The sequence below is a fragment of the Leucoraja erinacea genome, unplaced genomic scaffold, assembly GCF_028641065.1.
Source record: "Leucoraja erinacea ecotype New England unplaced genomic scaffold, Leri_hhj_1 Leri_587S, whole genome shotgun sequence".
Lineage (NCBI taxonomy): Eukaryota > Metazoa > Chordata > Chondrichthyes > Rajiformes > Rajidae > Leucoraja > Leucoraja erinaceus.
Genome location: NW_026576495.1, coordinates 55,001 through 75,655, shown reverse-complemented (window position 1 = coordinate 75,655; position 20,655 = coordinate 55,001). Strand labels below are relative to the sequence as shown.

The 20,655-nt window shown below is 48.6% G+C and overlaps 1 protein-coding gene across 1 annotated transcript in view; it reads left to right on the top strand.

Moving 5' to 3' along the window:
• Positions 1 to 1,146: 1,146 nt before the first annotated feature.
• The window catches only part of LOC129694233 (tensin-1-like), a gene marked incomplete at its 3' end in the record, with an annotated part of 71,330 nt that continues 51,821 nt past the window's right edge, over positions 1,147 to 20,655 (top strand). The window contains exon 1 of the mRNA XM_055630947.1: positions 1,147 to 1,256. Within this exon, the coding sequence (XP_055486922.1) occupies positions 1,160 to 1,256 (97 nt within the window). The remainder of the gene's footprint in view (positions 1,257 to 20,655) is intronic.

Here is a 20,655-nt window from a genome sequence, read left to right as displayed (position 1 = left end):
CTGCTGATTGGTGATTCTGCCACTGTGAATGTGGTGCAAGTGAGTCTCTCTCTCTCCCACCAGGAAGGGATGTTCATAGTCCTGCTCCTCACCTCCTCCCTCTACTCCATCCAGGGACCTCCTGTCCACCTTCCAGGTGAGGCAGTGGTTCACCTTCTCCATGCTCACCTGCACCATGGCATGTTGGCCTTCATAACAAGAGGAGTTGAGTATAGGAGCAAAGAGGTCCTCCTGCAGTTGTACAGGGCCCTAGTGAGACCACACCTGGAGTATTGTGAGCAGTTTTGGTCCCCTAATTTGAGGAAGGACATTCTTGCTATTGAGGGAGTGCAGCGTAGATTCACCAGGTTAATTCCCGGGATGGCGGGACTGTCATATGCTGAGAGAATGGAGCGGCTGGGCTTGTACACTGGAGTTTAGAAGGATGAGAGGGGATCTTATTGAAACATATAAGATTATCAAGGGTTTGGACACGCTAGAGGCAGGAAACATGTTCCTGATGTTGGGGGAGTCCAGAACCAGGGGCCACACAGTTTAAAAATAAGGGGTAAACCATTTAAAACGGAGACGAGGAAACACTTTTTCTCACAGAGAGTGGTGAGTCTGTGGAATTCTCTGCCTCAGAGGGCGGTGGAGGCCGGTTCTTTGGATGCTTTCAAGAGAGAGCTAGATAGGGCTCTTAAAGATAATGGAGTCAGGGGATATGGGGAGAAGGCAGGAACGGGGTACTGATTGTGGATGATCAGCAATGATAACATTGAATGGCGGTGCTGGCTCGAAGGGCCGAATGGCCTCCTCCTGCATCTATTGTCTATTGTCTATTGACTATCCCAACGTTCAAGAAACATGTAGACAGGTACACGGATAGGGCAGGTTTGGAGGGATATGGACCAAACGCAGGCAGGTGGGACTGGTGTAGATGGGGCATGTTGGCCGGTGTGGGGCCAAAGGGCCTGTTTCCACGCTGTATCACCCTGTTACTCTGCAGGGAGCCCTGGAGTAACTCAGCGGGTCAGGTTGGGTGACGTTTGGGATCTGGGACTGTGGGACTTGCCGCAAAACAGAGTGCGGAGGTCCGTGGTCACATCCGCTGTTCACTCTGTGCCTCTGTGTGTCTCCCCCCCCCCCCCCCCCGTCACAGCCCGAGGAGCATGAAGCAATGAACACACACAGCTTCCAGGCCAAGACCTACAGCAAGCCTCGTGTGTGCGCGGGGTGCGAGCAGACGATCGCCGCAGACGGCAGCCAGTGTCACGGTGAGTCAAGTCAAGTTTATTCTTGGTCTCCTAATCTGAGGAAGGACATTCTTGCCATAGAGGGAGTACAGAGAAGGTTCACCAGACTGATTCCTGGGATGTCAGGATTTTCATATGAAGAAAGACTGGATAGATTCAGCTTGTACTCGCTAGAATTTAGGAGATTGAGAGGGGATCTTATAGAAACTTACAAAATTCTTAAGGTGTTGGACAGGCTAGATGGAGGAAGATTGTTCCCGATGTTGGGGAAGTCCAGGACAAGGGGTCACACAGTTTAAGGATAAGGGGGAAATCTTTTAGGACCGAGATGAGAAAAACATTTTTTTTCACACAGAGAGTGGTGAATCTGTGGAATTCTCTGCCACAGAAGGTAGTTGAGGCCACACAGTTCATTGGCTATATTTAAGAGGGAGTTAGATGTGGCCCTTGTGGCTAAAGGGATCAGGGGGTATGGAGAGAAGGCAGGTACGGGATACTGAGTTGGATGATCAGCCATGATCATATTGAATGGCGAATGGTGCAAGCTCGAAGGGCCGAATGGCCTCTACTCCTGCACCTAATTTCTATGTTTCTATGTTTCTATGAATGGCGGTGCTGGCTCGAAGGGCCGAATGGCCTCTACTCCTGCACCAATTGTCTATGTTTCTATATTCGTCACATACACATACGAGATGTGCAGTGAAATGAAAAGTGGCGATCCTCGCTCACGGACTCTGTGCAAAAAGACAAACAGACAACAAACAGAATGGAACAGAATCACACGTTACATATTTGTGGGACGGATGAAAAAGGAAAAAAAAACAGCAATTTAAAAAAGACACCACACACCAGCAGAGTTGTTCAGTAGAGTTAGTCCCTGGAGAGATCGGAGTTTACAGCCCGAACGGCCTCTGGGAAGAAACTCCTTCTCAACCTCTCCGTTCTCACCGCATGGCAACGGAGGCGTTTGCCCGACCGTAGCAGCTGGAACAGTCCGTTGCAGGGGTGGAAGGGGTCCCCCATGATCTTGTTGGCTCTGGAGTTGCACCTCTTGATGTAAAGATAGCGGAGTCAGGGGATATGGGGAGAAGGCAGGAACGGGGTACTGATTGGGGATGATCAGCCATGATCACATTGAATGGCGGTGCTGGCTAGAACTTGGCCAATAAACTTATTCATTCTCTCATTCATTCACTCATTCATTCAATCACTCACTCACTCACTCACTCACTCACTCACTCACTCACTCACTCACCCACTCACCCACTCACCCACTCACTCACTCACTCACTCACTCACTCACTCACTCACTCACTCACTCACTCAGGCAGGAAACATGTTCCCGATGTTGGGGGAGTCCAGAACCAGGGGCCACAGTTTAAGAATAAGGGGTAAGCCATTTAGAACGGAGACGAGGAAACACTTTTTCTTACAGAGAGTTGTGAGTCTGTGGAATTCTCTGCCTCTGAGGGCGGTGGAGGCCGGTTCTCTGGATGCTTTCAAGAGAGAGCTAGATAGGGCTCTTAAAGGTAGTGGAGTCAGGGGATATGGGGAGAAGGCAGGAACGGGGTACTGATTGGGGATGATCAGCCATGATCACATTGAATGGCGGTGCTGGCTTGAAGGGCCGAATGGCCTCTACTCCTGCACCTGTTGTCTATTGTCAAGTCGAGTTTATTTGTCACGTACATACACATACCAGATGTGCAGTGAAATGAAAGTGGCGATGCCTGCGGGATTGTGCAAAACAACAGAACAGAACGTGTATTTACATTTTAGAAAATTAAAATGACACAACAGTAAATGAGTCCCTGGTGAGATCAGAGTTTACAGACCTGACGGCCTGTGGGAAGAAACTCCTCATCCTCTCCGTTTTCACAGCGTGACAGCGGAGGCGTTTGCCTGACCGTAGCGGCTGGAACAGTCCGTTGCTGGGGGGGTAGGGGTCCCCCATAATGTTGCTGGCTCTGGATCTCCACCTCCTGGTGTATAGGTCCTGCAGGGGAGTGAGTGTAGTTCCCATGGTGCGTTCGGCCGAACGCACTACTCTCTGCAGAGCCTTCCTGTCCTGGGCAGAGCAATTCCCAAACCAGATCGTGATGTTACCAGACGGACAAGATGCTTTCTACAGCCCCAGAGTAGAAACACTGGGTTTAGTTTTGCAGTCCAGTCCAGTTTACTGCCCCGAGGTACAGTGAAAAGCTTCTGTTGCGTGCTAACCAGTCAGCGGAAAGACAATACATGATTACAATCGAGCCGTCCACAGTGTACAGATACAGGATAAAGGGAATAACGTTTAGTGCAAGGTAAAGCCAGCAAAGTCCGATCAAGGATAGTCCGAGGGTCACCAATGAGGTGGATGGGAGGTCAGGACCGCTCTCTAGTTGGTGAGAGGACGGTTCAGTTGCCTGATAACAGCCGGGATGAAACTGTCCCTGAATCTGGAGGTGTGTGTGCGTTGGTTTTCACACTTCTGTACCTCTTGCCCGATGGGAGAGGGGAGAAGAGGGAGTGACCGGGGGTGAGACTGGTCCTTGATGATGCTGCTGGCCTTGCCGAGGCAGCGTGAGGTGTAGATGGAGGCGATGGAAGGGAGGTTGGTTTGTGTGTGTGTGTGTGTGTGTGAGAGTGTGTGTGTGAACGAACCAGGGATGCTAAAGTACCATCCTCCAATGAAGTACTAGCTGAGGCAAGGACACGAAAGACAAGGATGCGTTCACCAATGATTCTCCCTATCCTTTTGCTATGCTCCAGTGTGTGTGTGTGAGTGGGGCGGCACGGTGGTGGTGCAGCGGGTAGAGCTGCTGCCTCACGGCGCCAGAGACCCGGGTTCCATCCCGACTACGGGCCGCTGTCTGTACGGAGTTTGCACGTTCTCCCCGTGACCTGCGTGGGTTTTCTCCGGGCGCTCCGGTTTCCTCCCACACTCCCAAAGACGTGCAGGTTTGTAGGTTAATTGGCTTTGGTGTAAATGTAAATTGTCCCCCAGTGTGTGTAGGATAGTGTTAGTGTGCGGGGATCGCTGGTCGGCACGGACTCGAAGGGCCGAAGGGCCTGTTTCCGCGCTGGATCTCTAAACTAAACTAGACTAAACATGCTGGTTAAGGCACAAAAGGAAGCATTCCTTCTCCCCACAGATGCTGCCTGTCCCGCTGAGTTACTCCAGCACTTTGTGTCTTTCTTTGGTGTAAACCAGCACCTGCAGTTCCTTCCTGCACACTCACACTGGGCAGCTCAGTCCAAAGCTGAGCTTGCACTGCCCTCGTGTGGCCGTCCCTGCATGGTGCAGGGCTCAAGACTGCAAGGGGCTTGTGATCATTTGTCCCAGATAGATCAATGAAACTCTTACTTACAGCAGCACAACAGACATGTAAACATAGTACTCTGTAAACAATATAATAAACGAGAATAAAAGTTCAGCGTCTGTGTATTTTGTACATGCATTTTGTCCCAGCATATGCTGAGAGAATGGAGCGGCTGGGCTTGTACACTCTGGAGTTTAGAAGGATGAGAGGTGATCTCATTGAAACATATTAGATTATTAAGGGTTTGGACACGCTAGAGGCAGGAAACGTGTTTCCCGATGTTGGGGGAGTCCAGAACCAGGGGCCACACACAGTTTAAGAATAAGGGGTAAGCCATTTAGAACGGAGACGAGGAAACACTTTTTCTCACAGAGAGTGGTGAGTCTGTGGAATTCTCTGCCTCAGGGGGCGGTGGAGGCCGGTTCTCTGGATACTTTCAAGAGAGAGCTAGATAGGGCTCTTAAAGATAGCGGAGTCAGGGGATATGGAGTATTGTGTGCAGTTTTGGTCCCCTAATTTGAGGAAGGACATTCTTGCTATTGAGGGAGTGCAGCGTAGGTTCACCAGGTTAATTCCCGGGATGGCGGGACTGTCATATGCTGAGAGAATGGAGCAGCTGGGCTTGTACACTCTGGAGTTTAGAAGGATGAGAGGGGATCTTATTGAAACATATTAGATTGTTAGGGGTTTGGACACGCTGGAGGCAGGAAACATGTTCCCGATGTTGGGGGAGTCCAGAACCAGGGGCCACACACAGTTTAAGAATAAGGGGTAAGCCATTTAGAACGGAGACGAGGAAACACTTTTTCACACAGAGAGTTGTGAGTCTGTGGAATTCTCTGCCTCAGAGGGCGGTGGAGGCCGGTTCTCTAGATACTTTCAAGAGAGAGCTAGATAGGGCTCTTAAAGATAGTGGAGTCAGGGGATATGGGGAGAAGGCAGGAACGGGGTACTGATTGGGGATGATCAGCCATGATCACATTGAATGACGGTGCTGGCTCGAAGGGCCGAATGGCCTACTCCTGCACCTGTTGTCTATTGTCTATTGTGTGTGTAGCAAGCAACTGCTGATGCTTCAAGAGTATTCAACAGACAGTTATGAATGAATTAATAATTTTGTTCTTAGCCAAGTATGTATTGATTCTGGATGATTAGACATGATCATATTGAATGGCGGTGCTGGCTCGAAGGGCCGAATGGCCTGCCCCTCTACCTATTTTCTATGTTTCTATGCTGGTTTAAAGAAGGCTTTTGATTGGATTTTACTGGTCTAAACCTTGCACTAAACGTTATTCCCTTTATCCTGTATCTGTACACTGTGGACGGCTCGATTGTAATCATGTATTGTCTTTCCGCTGACTGGTTAGCACGCAACAGAAGCTTTTCACTGTACCTCGGTACACGGGGCAGTAAACTAAACTCCAACTAATAACATATAACATATAAAATTCTTAAAGGATTGGACAGGCTAGATGCTGGTAAAATGTTCCCCATGTTGGGGGAGTCCAGAACCAGGGGTCACACAGTTTAAGAATAAGGGGTCGGCCATTTAGGACTGAGATGAGGAGAAACATATTCACCTAGAGAGTTGTGAATCTGTGGAATTCTTTGCCACAGACGGCAGTGGAGGCCGATTCACTGGATGTTTTCAAGAGAGAGTTAGATTTAGCTCTTAGGGCAAACGGAATCAAGGAATATGGGGAGAAGGCAGGAACGGGGTATTGATTGTGGATGATCAGCCATGATCACATTGAATGGCGGTGCTGGCTCGAAGGGCCGAATGGCCTCTACTCCTGCACCTATTTTCCATGTTTCTATGTAACTCCAATTCATTTATAAAGTGGAAATAGACAGATTGTTGATTAGTGCGGGTGTCAGGGGTTATGGGGAGAAGGCAGGAGAATGGGGTTAGGAGGGAGAGATAGATCAGCCATGATTGAATGGTGGAGTAGACTTGATGGGCCGAATGGCCTAATTCTGCTCTTAATAAATCTATGAATTATTGAAGGGTCTCGACCCAAAACGACACCTATTCCTTTTCTCCATAGTTGGTGCCTGACCCGCTGAGTTACTCCAGCGTTTTGTATCTACATATACAATTTAGTTCAGTTTACTGTCCCGTGTACCGAGGTCCAGTGAAAAGCTTCTGTTGCGCGCTAACCAGCTAACTAGTCCGAGGGTCACCAATGAGGTGGATGGGAGGTCAGGACCGCTCTCTAGTTGGTGAGAGGACGGTTCAGTTGCCTGATAACAGCCATATATGGGGGAACTGCAGATGCTGGTTTAAATCAAAGACAGACACAAAATGCTGGAGGAACTCTGCAGATCAGCAACATCTCTGGAGAGAAGGAATGGGTGATGTTTTTGATCGAGATCCTTCTTCAGACAGAAGTTCTCGACCCGAAACATCACCTATTCCTTCTCTGCATAGATGCTGCCAGGAAACATGTTCCCTTATTCTTCTTGCGTGTGGCATGCACAGCCTAAAGTTGGAGGACATCTTGGTCTATTTGGTCTTATTTGATTGAGCACGCCGGGTTAATTGCATTCGTCGAAACAGGGCGGACCACATGAAGGTTGCAATCTCCCCCCCCCCCCCCCCCCAGGAAACATGTTCCCGATGTTGGGGGAGTCCAGAACCAGGGGCCACACAGTTTAAGAATAAGGGGTAAGCCATTTAGAACGGAGACGAGGAAACACTTTTTCTCACAGAGAGTGGTGAGTCTGTGGAATTCTCTACCTCAGAGGGCGGTGGAGGCCGGTTCTCTCGATGCTTTCAAGAGAGAGCTAGATAGGGCTCTTAAATATAGCGGAGTCAGGGGATATGGGGAGAAGGCAGGAACGGGGTACTGATTGGGGATGATCAGCCATGATCACATTGAATGGCGGTGCTGTCTCGAAGGACCGAGTGGCCTCTACTCCTGCACCTGTTTCCTCGTCTCCGTTCTAAATGGTTTACCCCTTATTCTTAAACTGTGTGGCCTCTGGTTCTGGACTCCCCCAACATCGGGAACATGTTTCCTGCCTCTAGCGTGTCCAAACCCTGAGTGAGAAAGTGGGACTCCAGGATTTTCTAACTGTCTTATAGTATACATATATATATGTATATTTATTATTCAATACTAGATGAACAGCAGCCACACAGGAGGCCTGGTCCCTCAACGCAAGCCGTTCCCCTTATTCCACCACTCACCCATAGCCCACAACTGCGCGGGGCAGCTTATTTCACCTTATTCAGCCTCCCTCATTTTTAATCTTTTAAAAAATAAATGCATTTGCACTTGCTAGCTGGCAGGACTCGGTGTACTTGGACAGCAACAATGGTGTAAGCAGGGCAGGGAAGTTTCACAGGGAGGTTTCTGCACTTTTGTGAACATTTTCATAAATAACTCGGGAATTGATGCACCAAATTTTGAGATGAGGCGGTTTTTGACATCATGGTGTAAATCTCGATCGGAATCTGTGACGATTTCACTGTTAGCGCATCGAGGAGACGTGAAACGCAGACGAACCATTACACACACATCCAAGATCAGAGTTTATAAGTATATATAGAGGATATATATTTATATATAGTATATACGCACACACACATGCATGCACACATATTTACACATAGGCACACATATGTGAATATTCACGCACACTTATGGGCCTGTTCCACTTAGGCGACTCTTTAAGCGACTGCCAGGGAGTAGTTTTAATGGGATTCACCTTCGACACCACAGCAAAAATTGCCGCCAATGTCGCCTGTAGTCGCCGAAGTGGGACAGGCCCTATACTAACACACACATGTGTATGAGGTGTCTGTGTGTGTATACATACTGTATAAAGGGCAGACACAAATGCTGGAGGAACTCTGCACAACAGGCAGCATCTCTGGAGAGTAGGAATGTTTTTGGTCGAGTCCCATCTTCGGACAGATGGATATTGACGTCTATGAACATTGTAGATTACTTTAGTTTAGTTTATTTCACAGATACAGCGCGGAAACAGGCCCTTCGGCCCACCGAGTCCGTGCCGACCAGCGATCCCCGCACACTAACACTATCCTACACACACTGGGGGACAATTTACATTTACACCGAAGCCAATTAACCTACAAACCTGCACCTTTGGAGTGTGGGAGGAAACCGGAGCGCCCGGAGAAAACCCACGCAGGTCACGGGGAGAACGTGCAAACTCCGTACAGACAGCACCCGTGGTCAGGATGGAACCCGGGTCTCTGGCGCTGTGAGGCAGCAGCTCTACCCGCTGCACCACCGTGACCACCCATGACAGAGTGCTGGAGTAACTCAGCGGGTCAGGCAGCATCTGTGGAGAACATGGATAGGTGATGTTTCACAGAGTGCTGGAGTAACTCAGCGGGTGCAGCAGCATCTATGGAGCTAAGGAAATAGGCAACGTTTCGGGCCGAAACCCTTCCGGGTTTCGGCCCGAAACGTTGCCTATTTCCAGAAGAGTTTCGGCCCGAAACGTTGCCTATTTCCTTCGCTCCATAGATGCTGCTGCACCATAACTCAGCAGGTCAGGCAGCATCTGTGTGGAGAACATGGATAGGTGACGTTTCACAGAGTGCTGGAGTAACTCAGCGGGTCAGGCAGCATCTCTGGAGAACATGGATAGGTGACGTTTTGGATCCAGACCCTTCTTCAGACTAAGCCTCAGGGGAGAGGGAGAGATAGAGATAAGGAAGGGTAAGGTGTGAAAACGAGAGGTCAAAGGAGACAAATATCAAGGAAATTGTAGAATAGATCATTGTTAGCTAGGGGAAGGTGACAACGAAGCAAACAGAGATAACATTTAATCAGGAGGACAGTCAGACGGGTGGGATAACTAGGGTGGGGGAGCGATGGAGAGAGAGTGAAAGCAAGGGTTACTTCAAGTTAGAGAAGTCAATGTTCATATCACTGGGGTGTAAGCTCCCCAAGTGAAATATGAAGTGCTGTTCCTCCGATTTGCGCTGGGCCTCACTCTGACAGTGGAGGAGGCCCAGGACAGAATGGTCAGTGTGGGAATGGGAGGGGGAGTTGAAGTGTTGAGATACGGTGGCGCAGCGGGTAGAGCTGCTGCCTCACAGCGCCAGGTTCGATCCTGACTACGGGCGCTGTCTGTACGGAGTTTGCACGTTCTCCCCGTGACCTGCGTGCGTTTTCTCCGAGATCTCCGGTTTCCTCCCACACTCCTAAGACGTGCAGGTTTGTTGGTTCATTGGCTTGAGTTTGTATACTTGGTATGAGTGTAAATTGTCCCCCAGTGTGTGTAGGATAGTGTTTGTGTAGCGGGGATCGCTGGTCGGCACGGACTCAGTGGGCCAAAGGGCCTGTTTCCGTCCTGTATCTCTAAAACTCAAGTGTTGGGCAATGTGGTCGCCAACTTTCCCAAATAAGGGACAAAGGGTCAAAATACGGGACAAATTCCCGACTGCAATCCGTTCACCGACTTTGCTATTGAGGGAGTGCAGCGTAGGTTCACCAGGTTAATTCCCAGGATGGCGGGACTGTCATATGCTGAGAGAATGGAGCGGCTGGGCTTGTACACTCTGGAGTTTAGAAGGATGAGAGGGGAGGGGATCTTATAGAAACATATAAGATTATTAAGGGTTTGGACACACTAGAGGCAGGAAACATGTTCCCGATGTTGGGGGAGTCCAGAACCAGGGGCCACACAGTTTAAGAATAAGGGGTAAGCCATTTAGAACAGAGACGAGGAAACACTTTTTCTCACAGAGAGTTGTGAGTCTGTGGAATTCTCTGCTTCAGAGGGCGGTGGTGGCCGGTTCTCTGGATACTTTCAAGAGAGAGCTAGATAGGGCTCTTAAAGATAGTGGAGACAGGGGATATGGGGAGAAGGCAGGAACGGGGTACTGATTGGGGATGATCAGCCATGATCACATTGAATGGCGGTGCTGTCTCGAAGGGCCGAATGGCCTCTACTCCTGCACCTATTGTCTATAAAGTCACAATAGTGAAGCAATAATGATACCAACATTCCTTGAGTGTGGAGCGATACTCTTGCCCTCTTTCTCCTTATTGAATAACACAATTAATACAATTACTGATTAGGGAGAGGCCTACGTTACTTTCAGCCACAACACATTTCTCGGATGGTTGTGTGGGCAGTGGGAGAGGCTGTTGTCAAAGATAAATTGCAAAGCTTCAAGAGGACAGCAAGGGATAGGGCCAGACAGATTGCCTAATAATGCTAAAATTCATCTTCATGCGTCAAAACTAGGGTGGCCGACATTCCCACTCCCAAATATGGGATAAAAGGTCAAAATACGGGACAAATTCCCCACGGCAATTCGTTGACCGACTTGGCCGTGTCTGGGTGAACGATGAGTTGGCCCCGGGTGCTGGACTGCACACAAAGCCCAGCCGGTGGGGCCAGCTGAGGAGTTTTGGCCTGGGGTCAAAGTCCGGCACCCCGTCTAACTCGTGAACCGATGATCGGCCGTGAGATATCTTGCTAAATAATAGTCTGCTTTCCTGTTTTTGCCACCAAAATGGATAACCTCACATTTATCCACATTATACTGCATCTGCCAAACATTTGCCCACTCACCCAGCCTATCCAAGTCACCCTGCAGTCTCCTAGCATCCTTGTCACAGCTAACACTGCCCCCCAGCTTAGTGTCATCCGCAAACTTGGAGATATTGCCTTCAATTCCCTCATCCAGATCATTAATATATATTGTAAATAGCTGGGGTCCCAGTACTGAGCCTTGCGGTACCCCACTAGTCACTGCCTGCGGTAAGCGAAGGTCTGAAGGTCGGACAGCTGGCCGGGCTGCCGACCGACCGACGGGGCCACGGGCGAGGCACTGCTGCTGCTGCTGCTGCTGCACTCCACGGGCTGCACTACGTCGGGACGGGGTAAGATGGGGCCGGACGACCCGACAGTCCCCTTGACCCGAGTAGTAGCGGTCAAATACGGGACAAGGGCGGTCCCGTACAGGACAAACAAATTTAGCCCCAATATACGGGATGTCCCGGCTAATACGGGACACTTGGCAACCCCACTGGCCGATGTACAGGAGGCCACATCACCTGAAGTTTGAGTTGATGCCAGTGGGGGGCAGTGGTGGTGCAGGAAACTGCCACTGTGACTCGAAACACACAAGTCATTACTCGTGACATTCAGACACAAATTGCCTCGTTAGTATTAAAGCAATTTCTGCAAAGGTCAAGTTGCTGAATCACAATTATTGCTTCATAAAATATCTTGTACACATTCCCAACGCACACACACGCCCACAGGTCTGAAGACCCAGAACATATTATCTAAATGGTGGCCGATTGGGAAAGGGGGAGATGCAGCGAGACCTGGGTGTCATGGTACACCAGTCATTGAAGGTGGGCATGCAGGTGCAGCAGGCAGTGAAGAAAGCGAATGGTATGTTAGCTTTCATTGCAAAAGGATTTGAGTATAGGAGCAGGGAGGTTCTACTGCAGTTGTACAGGGTCTTGGTGAGACCACACCTGGAGTATTGCGTACAGTTTTGGTCTCCAAATCTGAGGAAGGACATTATTGCCATAGAGGGAGTGCAGAGACGGTTCACCAGACTGATTCCTGGGATGTCAGGACTTTCATATGAAGAAAGACTGGATAGACTCGGCTTGTACTCGCTAGAATTTAGAAGATTGAGGGGGGATCTTATGGAAACTTACAAAATTCTTAAGGGGTTGGACAGGCTAGATGCAGGAAGATTGTTCCCGATGTTGGGGAAGTCCAGGACAAGGGGTCACAGCTTAAGGATAAGGGGGAAATCCTTTAAAACCGAGATGAGAAGAACTTTTTTCACACAGAGTGGTGAATCTCTGGAACTCTCTGCCACAGAGGGTAGTTGAGGCCAGTTCATTGGCTATATTTAAGAGGGAGTTAGATGTGGCCCTTGTGGCTAAGGGAATCAGGGGGTATGGAGAGAAGGCAGGTACGGGATACTGAGTTGGATGATCAGCCATGATCATATTGAATGGCGGTGCAGGCTCGAAGGGCCGAATGGCCTACTCCTGCACCTAATTTCTATGTTTCTATGTTTCTATGTCCTGCTGTGTTACTCCAGCACTTTGTGTCTATCTTCGGTTTAAACCGGCATCTGCAGTTCCTTCCTGCACATCCCAGAGTTAGACAGACACAGGACTAGAGGGTGTGAGCTACAGGGAGAGGTAGGGGAGAAGGCAGGGACGGGGTACTGATTGGGGATGATCATAGAAACATAGACAATAGGTGCAGGAGCGTTTGTCGGCACTGGGCCTGTACTCACTGGAGTTTAGAAGAATGAGGGGGGAAATCATTGAAACGTACAGAATAGTGAAAGGCCCGGATAGAGTGGATGTGGAGAGGATGTTTCCACTAGAAACATAGAAACATAGAAATTAGGTGCAGGAGTAGGCCATTCGGCCCTTCGAGCCTGCACCGTCATTCAATATGATCATGGCTGATCATCCAACTCAGTATCCCGTACCTGCCTTCTCTCCATACCCTCTGATCCCCTTAGCCACAAGGGCCACATCTAACTCCCTCTTAAATATAGCCAATGAACTGGCCTCAACTACCCTCTGTGGCAGAGAGTTCCAGAGATTCGCCACTCTCTGTGTGAAAAAAGTTCTCCTCATCTCGGTTTTAAAGGATTTCCCCCTTATCCTTAAGCTGTGACCCCTTGTCCTGGACTTCCCCAACATCGGGAACAATCTTCCTGTCCAACCCCTTAAGAATTTGTAAGTTTCTATAAGATCCCCTCTCAATCTCCTAAATTCTAGAGAGTATAAACCAAGTCTATCCAGTCTTTCTTCATAAGACAGTCCTGACATCCCAGGAATTCAATATGATCATGGCTGATCATCCAACTCAGTATCCTGTTCCTGCCTTCTCTCCATACCCCCTGATCCCTTTAGCCACAAGGGCCACATCTAACTCCCTCTTAAATATAGCCAATGAACTGTGTGGCCTCAACTACCTTCTGTGGCAGAGAATTCCACAGATTCACCACTCTCTGTGTAAAAAATGTTTTCCTCATCTCGGTCCTAAAAGATTTCCCCCTTATCCTTAAACTGTGACCCCTTGTTCTGGACTCCCCCAACATCGGGAAGAATCAGCCGTGATCACATTGAATGGCGGTGCTGGCTCGAAGGGGCCGAATGGCCTCAACTCCTGCACCTGTTGTCTATTGTGTAAAACTAAACTAACTAGTTGCATCCTACACACACTGGGAACAATTGACATTTACACCAAAGCCAATTAACCTGCAAACCTGCACGTCTTTCAAATGAATGGATGAATGAGTACTTCACAGTAACATGTGACAAGGCACAGGGGAATTATTTGATGGGGTGCCCAGCCTCGGGCTCCACAGACCCAGGGTCCGATGGCCACGGGCTCCGACTGGCCCACGAGGCCCCTGGCCCCGTCTTCTCCACAGCCTCCACATGGGCAATTCATTCACTCATTTAATGTTCAATGTTTCATGTTTTATGTGTCACTGTCACTGTATGTCATGTTGTCACTTGTGGGTGGAGCACCAAGGCAAATTCCTTGTATGTGAATACTTGGCCAATAAACTTATTCATTCATTCACTCATTCATTCACTCTTTCATTCACTCAATCATTCACTCATTCATTCACTCATCACTCATTCATTCACTCACTCACTCATCATTCACTCAATCACTCATTCATTCACTCATTCATTCACTCAGGCAGGAAACATGTTCCCGATGTTGGGGGAGTCCAGAACCAGGGGCCACACACAGTTTAAGAATAAGGAGTAAGCCATTTAGAACGGAGACGAGGAAACACTTTTTCTCACAGAGAGTAGTGAGTCTGTGGAATTCTCTGCCTCAGAGGGCGGTGGAGGCCGGTTCTCTGGATACTTTCAAGAGAGAGCTAGATAGGGCTCTTAAAGATAGCGGAGTCAGGGGATATGGGGAGAAGACAGGAACGGGGTACTGATTGGGGATGATCAGCCATGATCACATTGAATGGCGGTGCTGGCTCAAAGGGCCGAATGGCCTCTACTCCTGCGCCTATTGTCTATTGTCTAACGTAAACTAAACTAAATGAAACAAAAGGACATTTGATGATTTTGTTATTGGTTTAATGTTGTCACGAGTAAATAGATACAGTGTAAAACCTTGTTTTGAATGAATGAATGAACCTTTTGCTTCTTCTTGCGCCTGGCTTGCATAGCCTAAAGTTGTAGGTCAACTTGTGCTACTTGATCTAATTGTTTGTGCACGTCGGATTGGGTGCATTTGTCAAAACAGTGAAGGTTGCAATCTCCCACCCCCGATGAATGAGTGAATGAATATGTTTTTTCATAAAATATTTTTATTAGAAACATCTACATATGATCGCAAAGCCCTATCTGTTTAGCAATTACAAAGCTTCTATTATTTATTTAAAACATTTGAAAGATAGAGCTGCAGAGAGAGAGAGAAATAAGATGAAAAAATATACACTTATAGAGAGGGAATGACAAATCACGCGGTTTTGGAGATAGGTCCGTAGGCTGTAAGGTGTCATCGTTCATCCAGTCCTGGTCTCAAGTTTCAGTCCAGCTGCCGTGTTCAACCAGTTTACATAGAAACATAGAAAATAGGTGCAGGAGTAGGCCATTCGGCCCTTCGAGCCTGCACCGCCATTCAATATTCACACGGAGAGTGGTGAATCTGTGGAATTTTCTGCCACAGAAGGTAGTTGAGGCCACACAGTTCGTTGGCTATATTTAAGAGGGAGTTAGATGTGGCCCTTGTGGCTAAAGGGATCAGGGGGTATGGAGAGAAGGCAGGGATGGGATACTGAGTTGGATGATCAGCCATGATCATATTGAATGGCGAACGGTGCTGGCTCGAAGGGCCGAATGGCCTCTACTCCTGCACCTATTGTCCATGTTTCTATGTCTAATATGATCATGGCTGATCATCCAACTCAGTATCCCATCCCTGCCTTCTCTCCATACCCCCCTGATCCCTTTAGCCACAAGGGCCACATCTAACCCCCTCGTAAATATAGCCAATTAACTGTGTGGCCTCAACTACCTTCTGTGGCAGAGAATTCCACAGAATGTTCTATGTTTCTAAGACTCTGTAACGCTTCAACGTGGGGAGTTGATGCTCCGGCGGCTGGGAATGTGGCTGCTCTGCTTTGGTCTCTCTGGGTCAAGGAAAGTCCACACGACTCGGGTCCCCGCGAATGCGTAAACCCCCGTCAATTGGTGAGCGATTCTGGACGGGCTTTCCAACAAGCTGTCAGCAGGAAACGGTTGGCTATCCATCACTTGTTCATGGCCAATAACATCGCCCGTCCCCCCCCAACTCTGTAACTCAGTAACTAATGACTCAGTAACTCAGTAACTCAGTAACTAATGACTTAACTAGTAACAGACACACAGGGTGCTGGAGTAACCCATCTCTGGAGAGAAGGAATGGGTGTGTATATAGGAGATATAGAACTTCATAGAAAACATAGACAATAGGTGCAGGAGTAGAGGCCATTCGGCCCTTCGAGCCTGCACCGCCATTCAATATGATCATGGCTGATCATCCCCAATCAGTACCCCGTTCCTGCCTTCTCCCCATATCCCTTGACTCCACTAGCCCCTAGAGCTCTATCTAACTCATATTCATATTAGGCTAGGGCAGCTTACACCCCAGTGGTATGAACATTGACTTATTAAGGGCTTGGACACGCTAGAGGCAGGAAACATGTTCCCGATGTTGGGGGAGTGCAGAACCAGGGGCCACACACAGTTTAAGAATAAGGAGTAAGCCATTTAGAACGGAGACGAGGAAACACTTTTTCTCACGGAGGGTGGTGAGTCTGTGGAATTCTCTGCCTCAGAGGGCAGTGGAGGCCGGTTCTCTGGATGCTTTCAAGAGAGAGCTAGATAGGGCTCTTAAAGATAGCGGAGTCAGGGGATATGGGGAGAAGGCAGGAACGGGGCACTGATTGGGGATGATCAGCCATGATCACATTGAATGGCGGTGCTGGCTGGAAGGGGCCGAATGGCCTCTACTCCTGCACCTATTGTCTATTGTGTATTGAGAACATACATGGCAAGATTAGCAAGTTTGCAGGTGATACAAAAATGGGTGGTAGATAAAAATGCTGGAGTAACTCAGCGGTTGAGGCAGCATCTATGGAACGATGGAATAGGTGACGTTTCGAGTCGAGACCCTCCTTCAGACAGAAAGGGTCTTGACCCAAAACGTCACCTATTCCTTCGCTCCATAGATGCTGCCTCACCCGCTGAGTTACTCCAGCATTTTTGCCTACCTTCGATTTTTCCAGCATCTGCAGTTCCTTCTTATACAAAAGTGGGTGGTTTTGCAGATAGTGAAGATGGTTGTGAACGATCGCAGCAGGGTCTGGATCGATTGGCCAGGTGGCCGGAGGAATGGTTGATGGAATTTAATACAGAGAAGTGTGTGAGGTGTTGCATTTTAGGACGTGGAACAAGGGCAGGACCTACACAGTGAATGGTCGGCCTCTGGGTAGTGTTGTAGAGCAGAGCGATAGAAACATAGAAACATAGAAAACAGGTGCAGGAGTAGAGGCCATTTGGCCCTTCGAGCCTGCACCATTCGCCATTCAATATGATCATGGCTGATCATCCAACTCAGTATCCTGTACCTGCCTTCTCTCCATACCCCCTGATCCCTTTAGCCACAAGGGCCACATCTAACTCCCTCTTAAATATAGCCAATGAACTGTGTGGCCTCAACTACCTTCTGTGGCAGAGAGTTCCACAGATTCACCACTCTCTGTGTGTGAAAAAAAAAATGTTTTTCTCATCTCGGTCCTAAAAGATTTCCCCCTTATCCTTAAACTGTGACCCCTTGTTCTGGACTTCCCCAACATCGGGGACAATCTTCCTGCATCTAGCCTGTCCAACCCCGTAAGAATTTTGTAAGTTTCTATAAGATCCCCCCCTCAATCTTCTAAATTCTAGCGAGTACAAGCCGAGTCTATCCAGTCTTTCTTCATATGAAAGTCCTGACATCCCAGGAATCAGTCTGGTGAACCTTCTCTGTACTCCCTCTGTGGCAAGAATGTCTTTCCTCAGACTTGGAGACCAAAACTGTACGCAATACTCCAGGTGTGGTCTCACCAAGACCCTGTACAACTGCAGTAGAACCTCCCTGCTCCTATACTCAAATCCTTTTGCTATGAATGCTAACATACCATTCGCTTTCTTCACTGCCTGCTGCACCTGCATGCCTACTGGTGTACCATGACACCCAGGTCTCGTTGCATCTCCCCTTTTCCTAATCGGCCACCATCTAGGAGTACAGGTGCATGGTTCCTTGAAGGTGGAGTCGCAGGTAGATAAGGTGGTCAACAAGGCTTTTGGCATTTTGGCCTTCATCAGTCAGAGTATTGAGTATAGAAGTTGGGAGGTCATGTTGCAGTTGCATAAGACGTTGGTGAGACCGCATTTAGAGTTTTGTGTTCAGTTCTGATCACTCTACTGCAGGAAGGATGTCGTTAAACTGGAAAGAATGCAGAGAAGATTTATGAGGTTAATTCTCGAACTTCAAGTAACCCTTGCTGTCCCTCTCTCTCCATCTCCTCCCCCACCCTAGTTCTCCCACCAGTCTGACTCTCCTGATTACATTTTATCTCTGTTTGCTTCGTTCTCGCCTTCCCCAAGCTAACAATGATCTATTCTGCACATCCCCTTTGATCTCTCCTTTTCACACCTTGCCCTTCCTTATCTCTATGTCTCCCTTTCCCCGGACTCTCAGTCTGAAGAAGGGTGTCGGCCCGAAACGTCACCCATTCCTTCTCTCCAGAGATGAGCCAGCACCGCCATTCAATGTGAGCACGGCTGCTCATCCACAATCAGTACCCCGTTCCTGCCTTCTCCCCATATCCCTGTGAATTGGCCTCCACTGCCTTCTGTGGCAGAGATTCCCAGGGTCTCAATGGGGTTACGTTAGGTAAGGGGGACGTGCAGCGAGACCTGGGTGTCCTTGTACACCGGTCATTGAAAGTTGCCGTGCAGGTACAGCAGGCAGTGAAGAAAGCTATTGGAATGTTGGCCTTCATAACAAGAGGATTTCAGTATTGGAGTAAAGAGGTTCTTCTGCAGTTGTATAGGGCTCTGGTGAGACCACATCTGGAGTATTGTGTACAGTTTTGGTCCCCGAATTTGAGGAAGGACATCCTTGTGATTGAGGCAGTGCAGCGTAGGTTCACGAGACTGATCCCTGGGATGGCGGGACTGTCATATGAGGAAAGATTGAAAAGACTAGGCTTGTATTCACTGGAGTTTAGAAGGATGAGGGGGGATCTTATAGAAACATATAAAATTATAAAAGTACTGGACAATCTAGATGCAGGAAAAATGTTCCCAATGTTGGGCGAGTCCAGAACCAGGGGCCATAGTCTTAGAATAAAGGGGAGGTCATTTAAGACTCAGGTGAGAAAAAACTTTTTCACCCAGAGAGTTGTGAATTTGTGGAATTCCCTGCCACAGAGGGAAATGGAGGCCAAGTCACTGGATGGATTTAAGAGAGAGTTAGATAGAGCTCTAGGGGCTAGTGGAGTCAAGGGATATGGGGAGAAGGCAGGCACGGGTTATTGATAGGGGATGATCAGCCATGATCACAATGAATGGCGGTGCTGGCTCGAAGGGCCGAATGGCCTCATCCTGCACCTATTGTCTATGTTTCTATGTTACTCCAGCATTTTTTGTCTATGTTAGATTAATGAGGATGTTGCCAGGACTAGAGGGTGTGAGCTACAGGGAGAGGTTGTGTAGGCTGGGCCTCTATTCCATGGAGCGCAGGAGGATGAGGGGAGACAATAGACAACAGGTGCAGGAGTAGAGACCATTCGGCCCTTCGAGCCAGCACCGCCATTCAATGTGATCATGGCTGATCATCCCCAATCAGTACCCCGTTCCTGCCTTCTCCCCATATCTCCTGACTCCACTATCTTTAAGAGCCCTATCTAGCTCTCTCTTGAAAGTATCCAGAGAACCGGCCTCCACTGCCCCCTGAGGCAGAGAATTCCACAGACTCACCACTCTCTGTGAGAAAAAGTGTTTCCTCGTCTCCGTTCTAAATGGTTTACCCCTTATTCTTAAACTGTGTGTGGCCCCTGGGTCTGGACTCCCCCAACATCGGGAACATGTTTCCTGCCTCTAGCGTGTCCAAACCCTTAACAATCTTATATGTTTCAATGAGATGCCCTCTCATCCTTCTAAACTCCAGAGTGTACAAGCCCAGCCGCTCCATTCTCTCAGCATATGACAGTCCCGCCATCCCGGGAATTAACCTGGTGAACCTACGCTGGGCTCCCTCAATAGCAAGAATGTCCTTCCTCAAATTAGGGGACCAAAACTGCACACAATATTCCAGGTGTGGTCTCACTAGGGCCCTGTACAACTGCAGAAGGACCTCTTTGCTCCGATACTCAACTCCTCTTGTTATGAAGGCCAACATGCCATTCGCTTTCTTCACTGCCTGCTGTACCTGCATGCTTACTTTCATTGACTGATGAACAAGGACCCCCAGATCCCGTTGTACTTCCCCTTTTCCCAACTTGACGCCATTTAGATAATAATCTGCCTTCCTGTTTTTGCTACCAAAGTGGATAACCTCACATTTATCCGCATTAAACTGCATCTTATGAGGTGTATAAAATCATGAGGGACATAGATCGGGTAGACACACTGAGTCTCTTGCCCAGAGTAGGGGGCCAGAACCGAAATAATACATTTTTGGATTTGAAGAAGGGTCCTGATATATTGGGTTAACATACGATGAGCGTTTGTCGGCACTGGGCCTGTACTCGCTGGAGTTTAGAAGGATGAGCGGGGACGTCATTGAAACGTACAGAATAGTGAAAGGCCTGGATAGAGTGGATGTGGAGAGGATGTTTCCACTAGAAACATAGAAACATAGACAATAGGTGCAGGAGTAGAGGCCATTCGGCCCTTCGAGCCTGCACCGCCATTCAATGTGATCATAGCTGATCATCCAACTCAGTATCCCATACCTGCCTTCTCTCCATACCCCCTGATCCCTTTAGCCACAAGGGCCACATCTAACTCCCTCTTAAATATAGCCAATGAACTGTGTGGCCTCAACTACCTTCTGTGGCA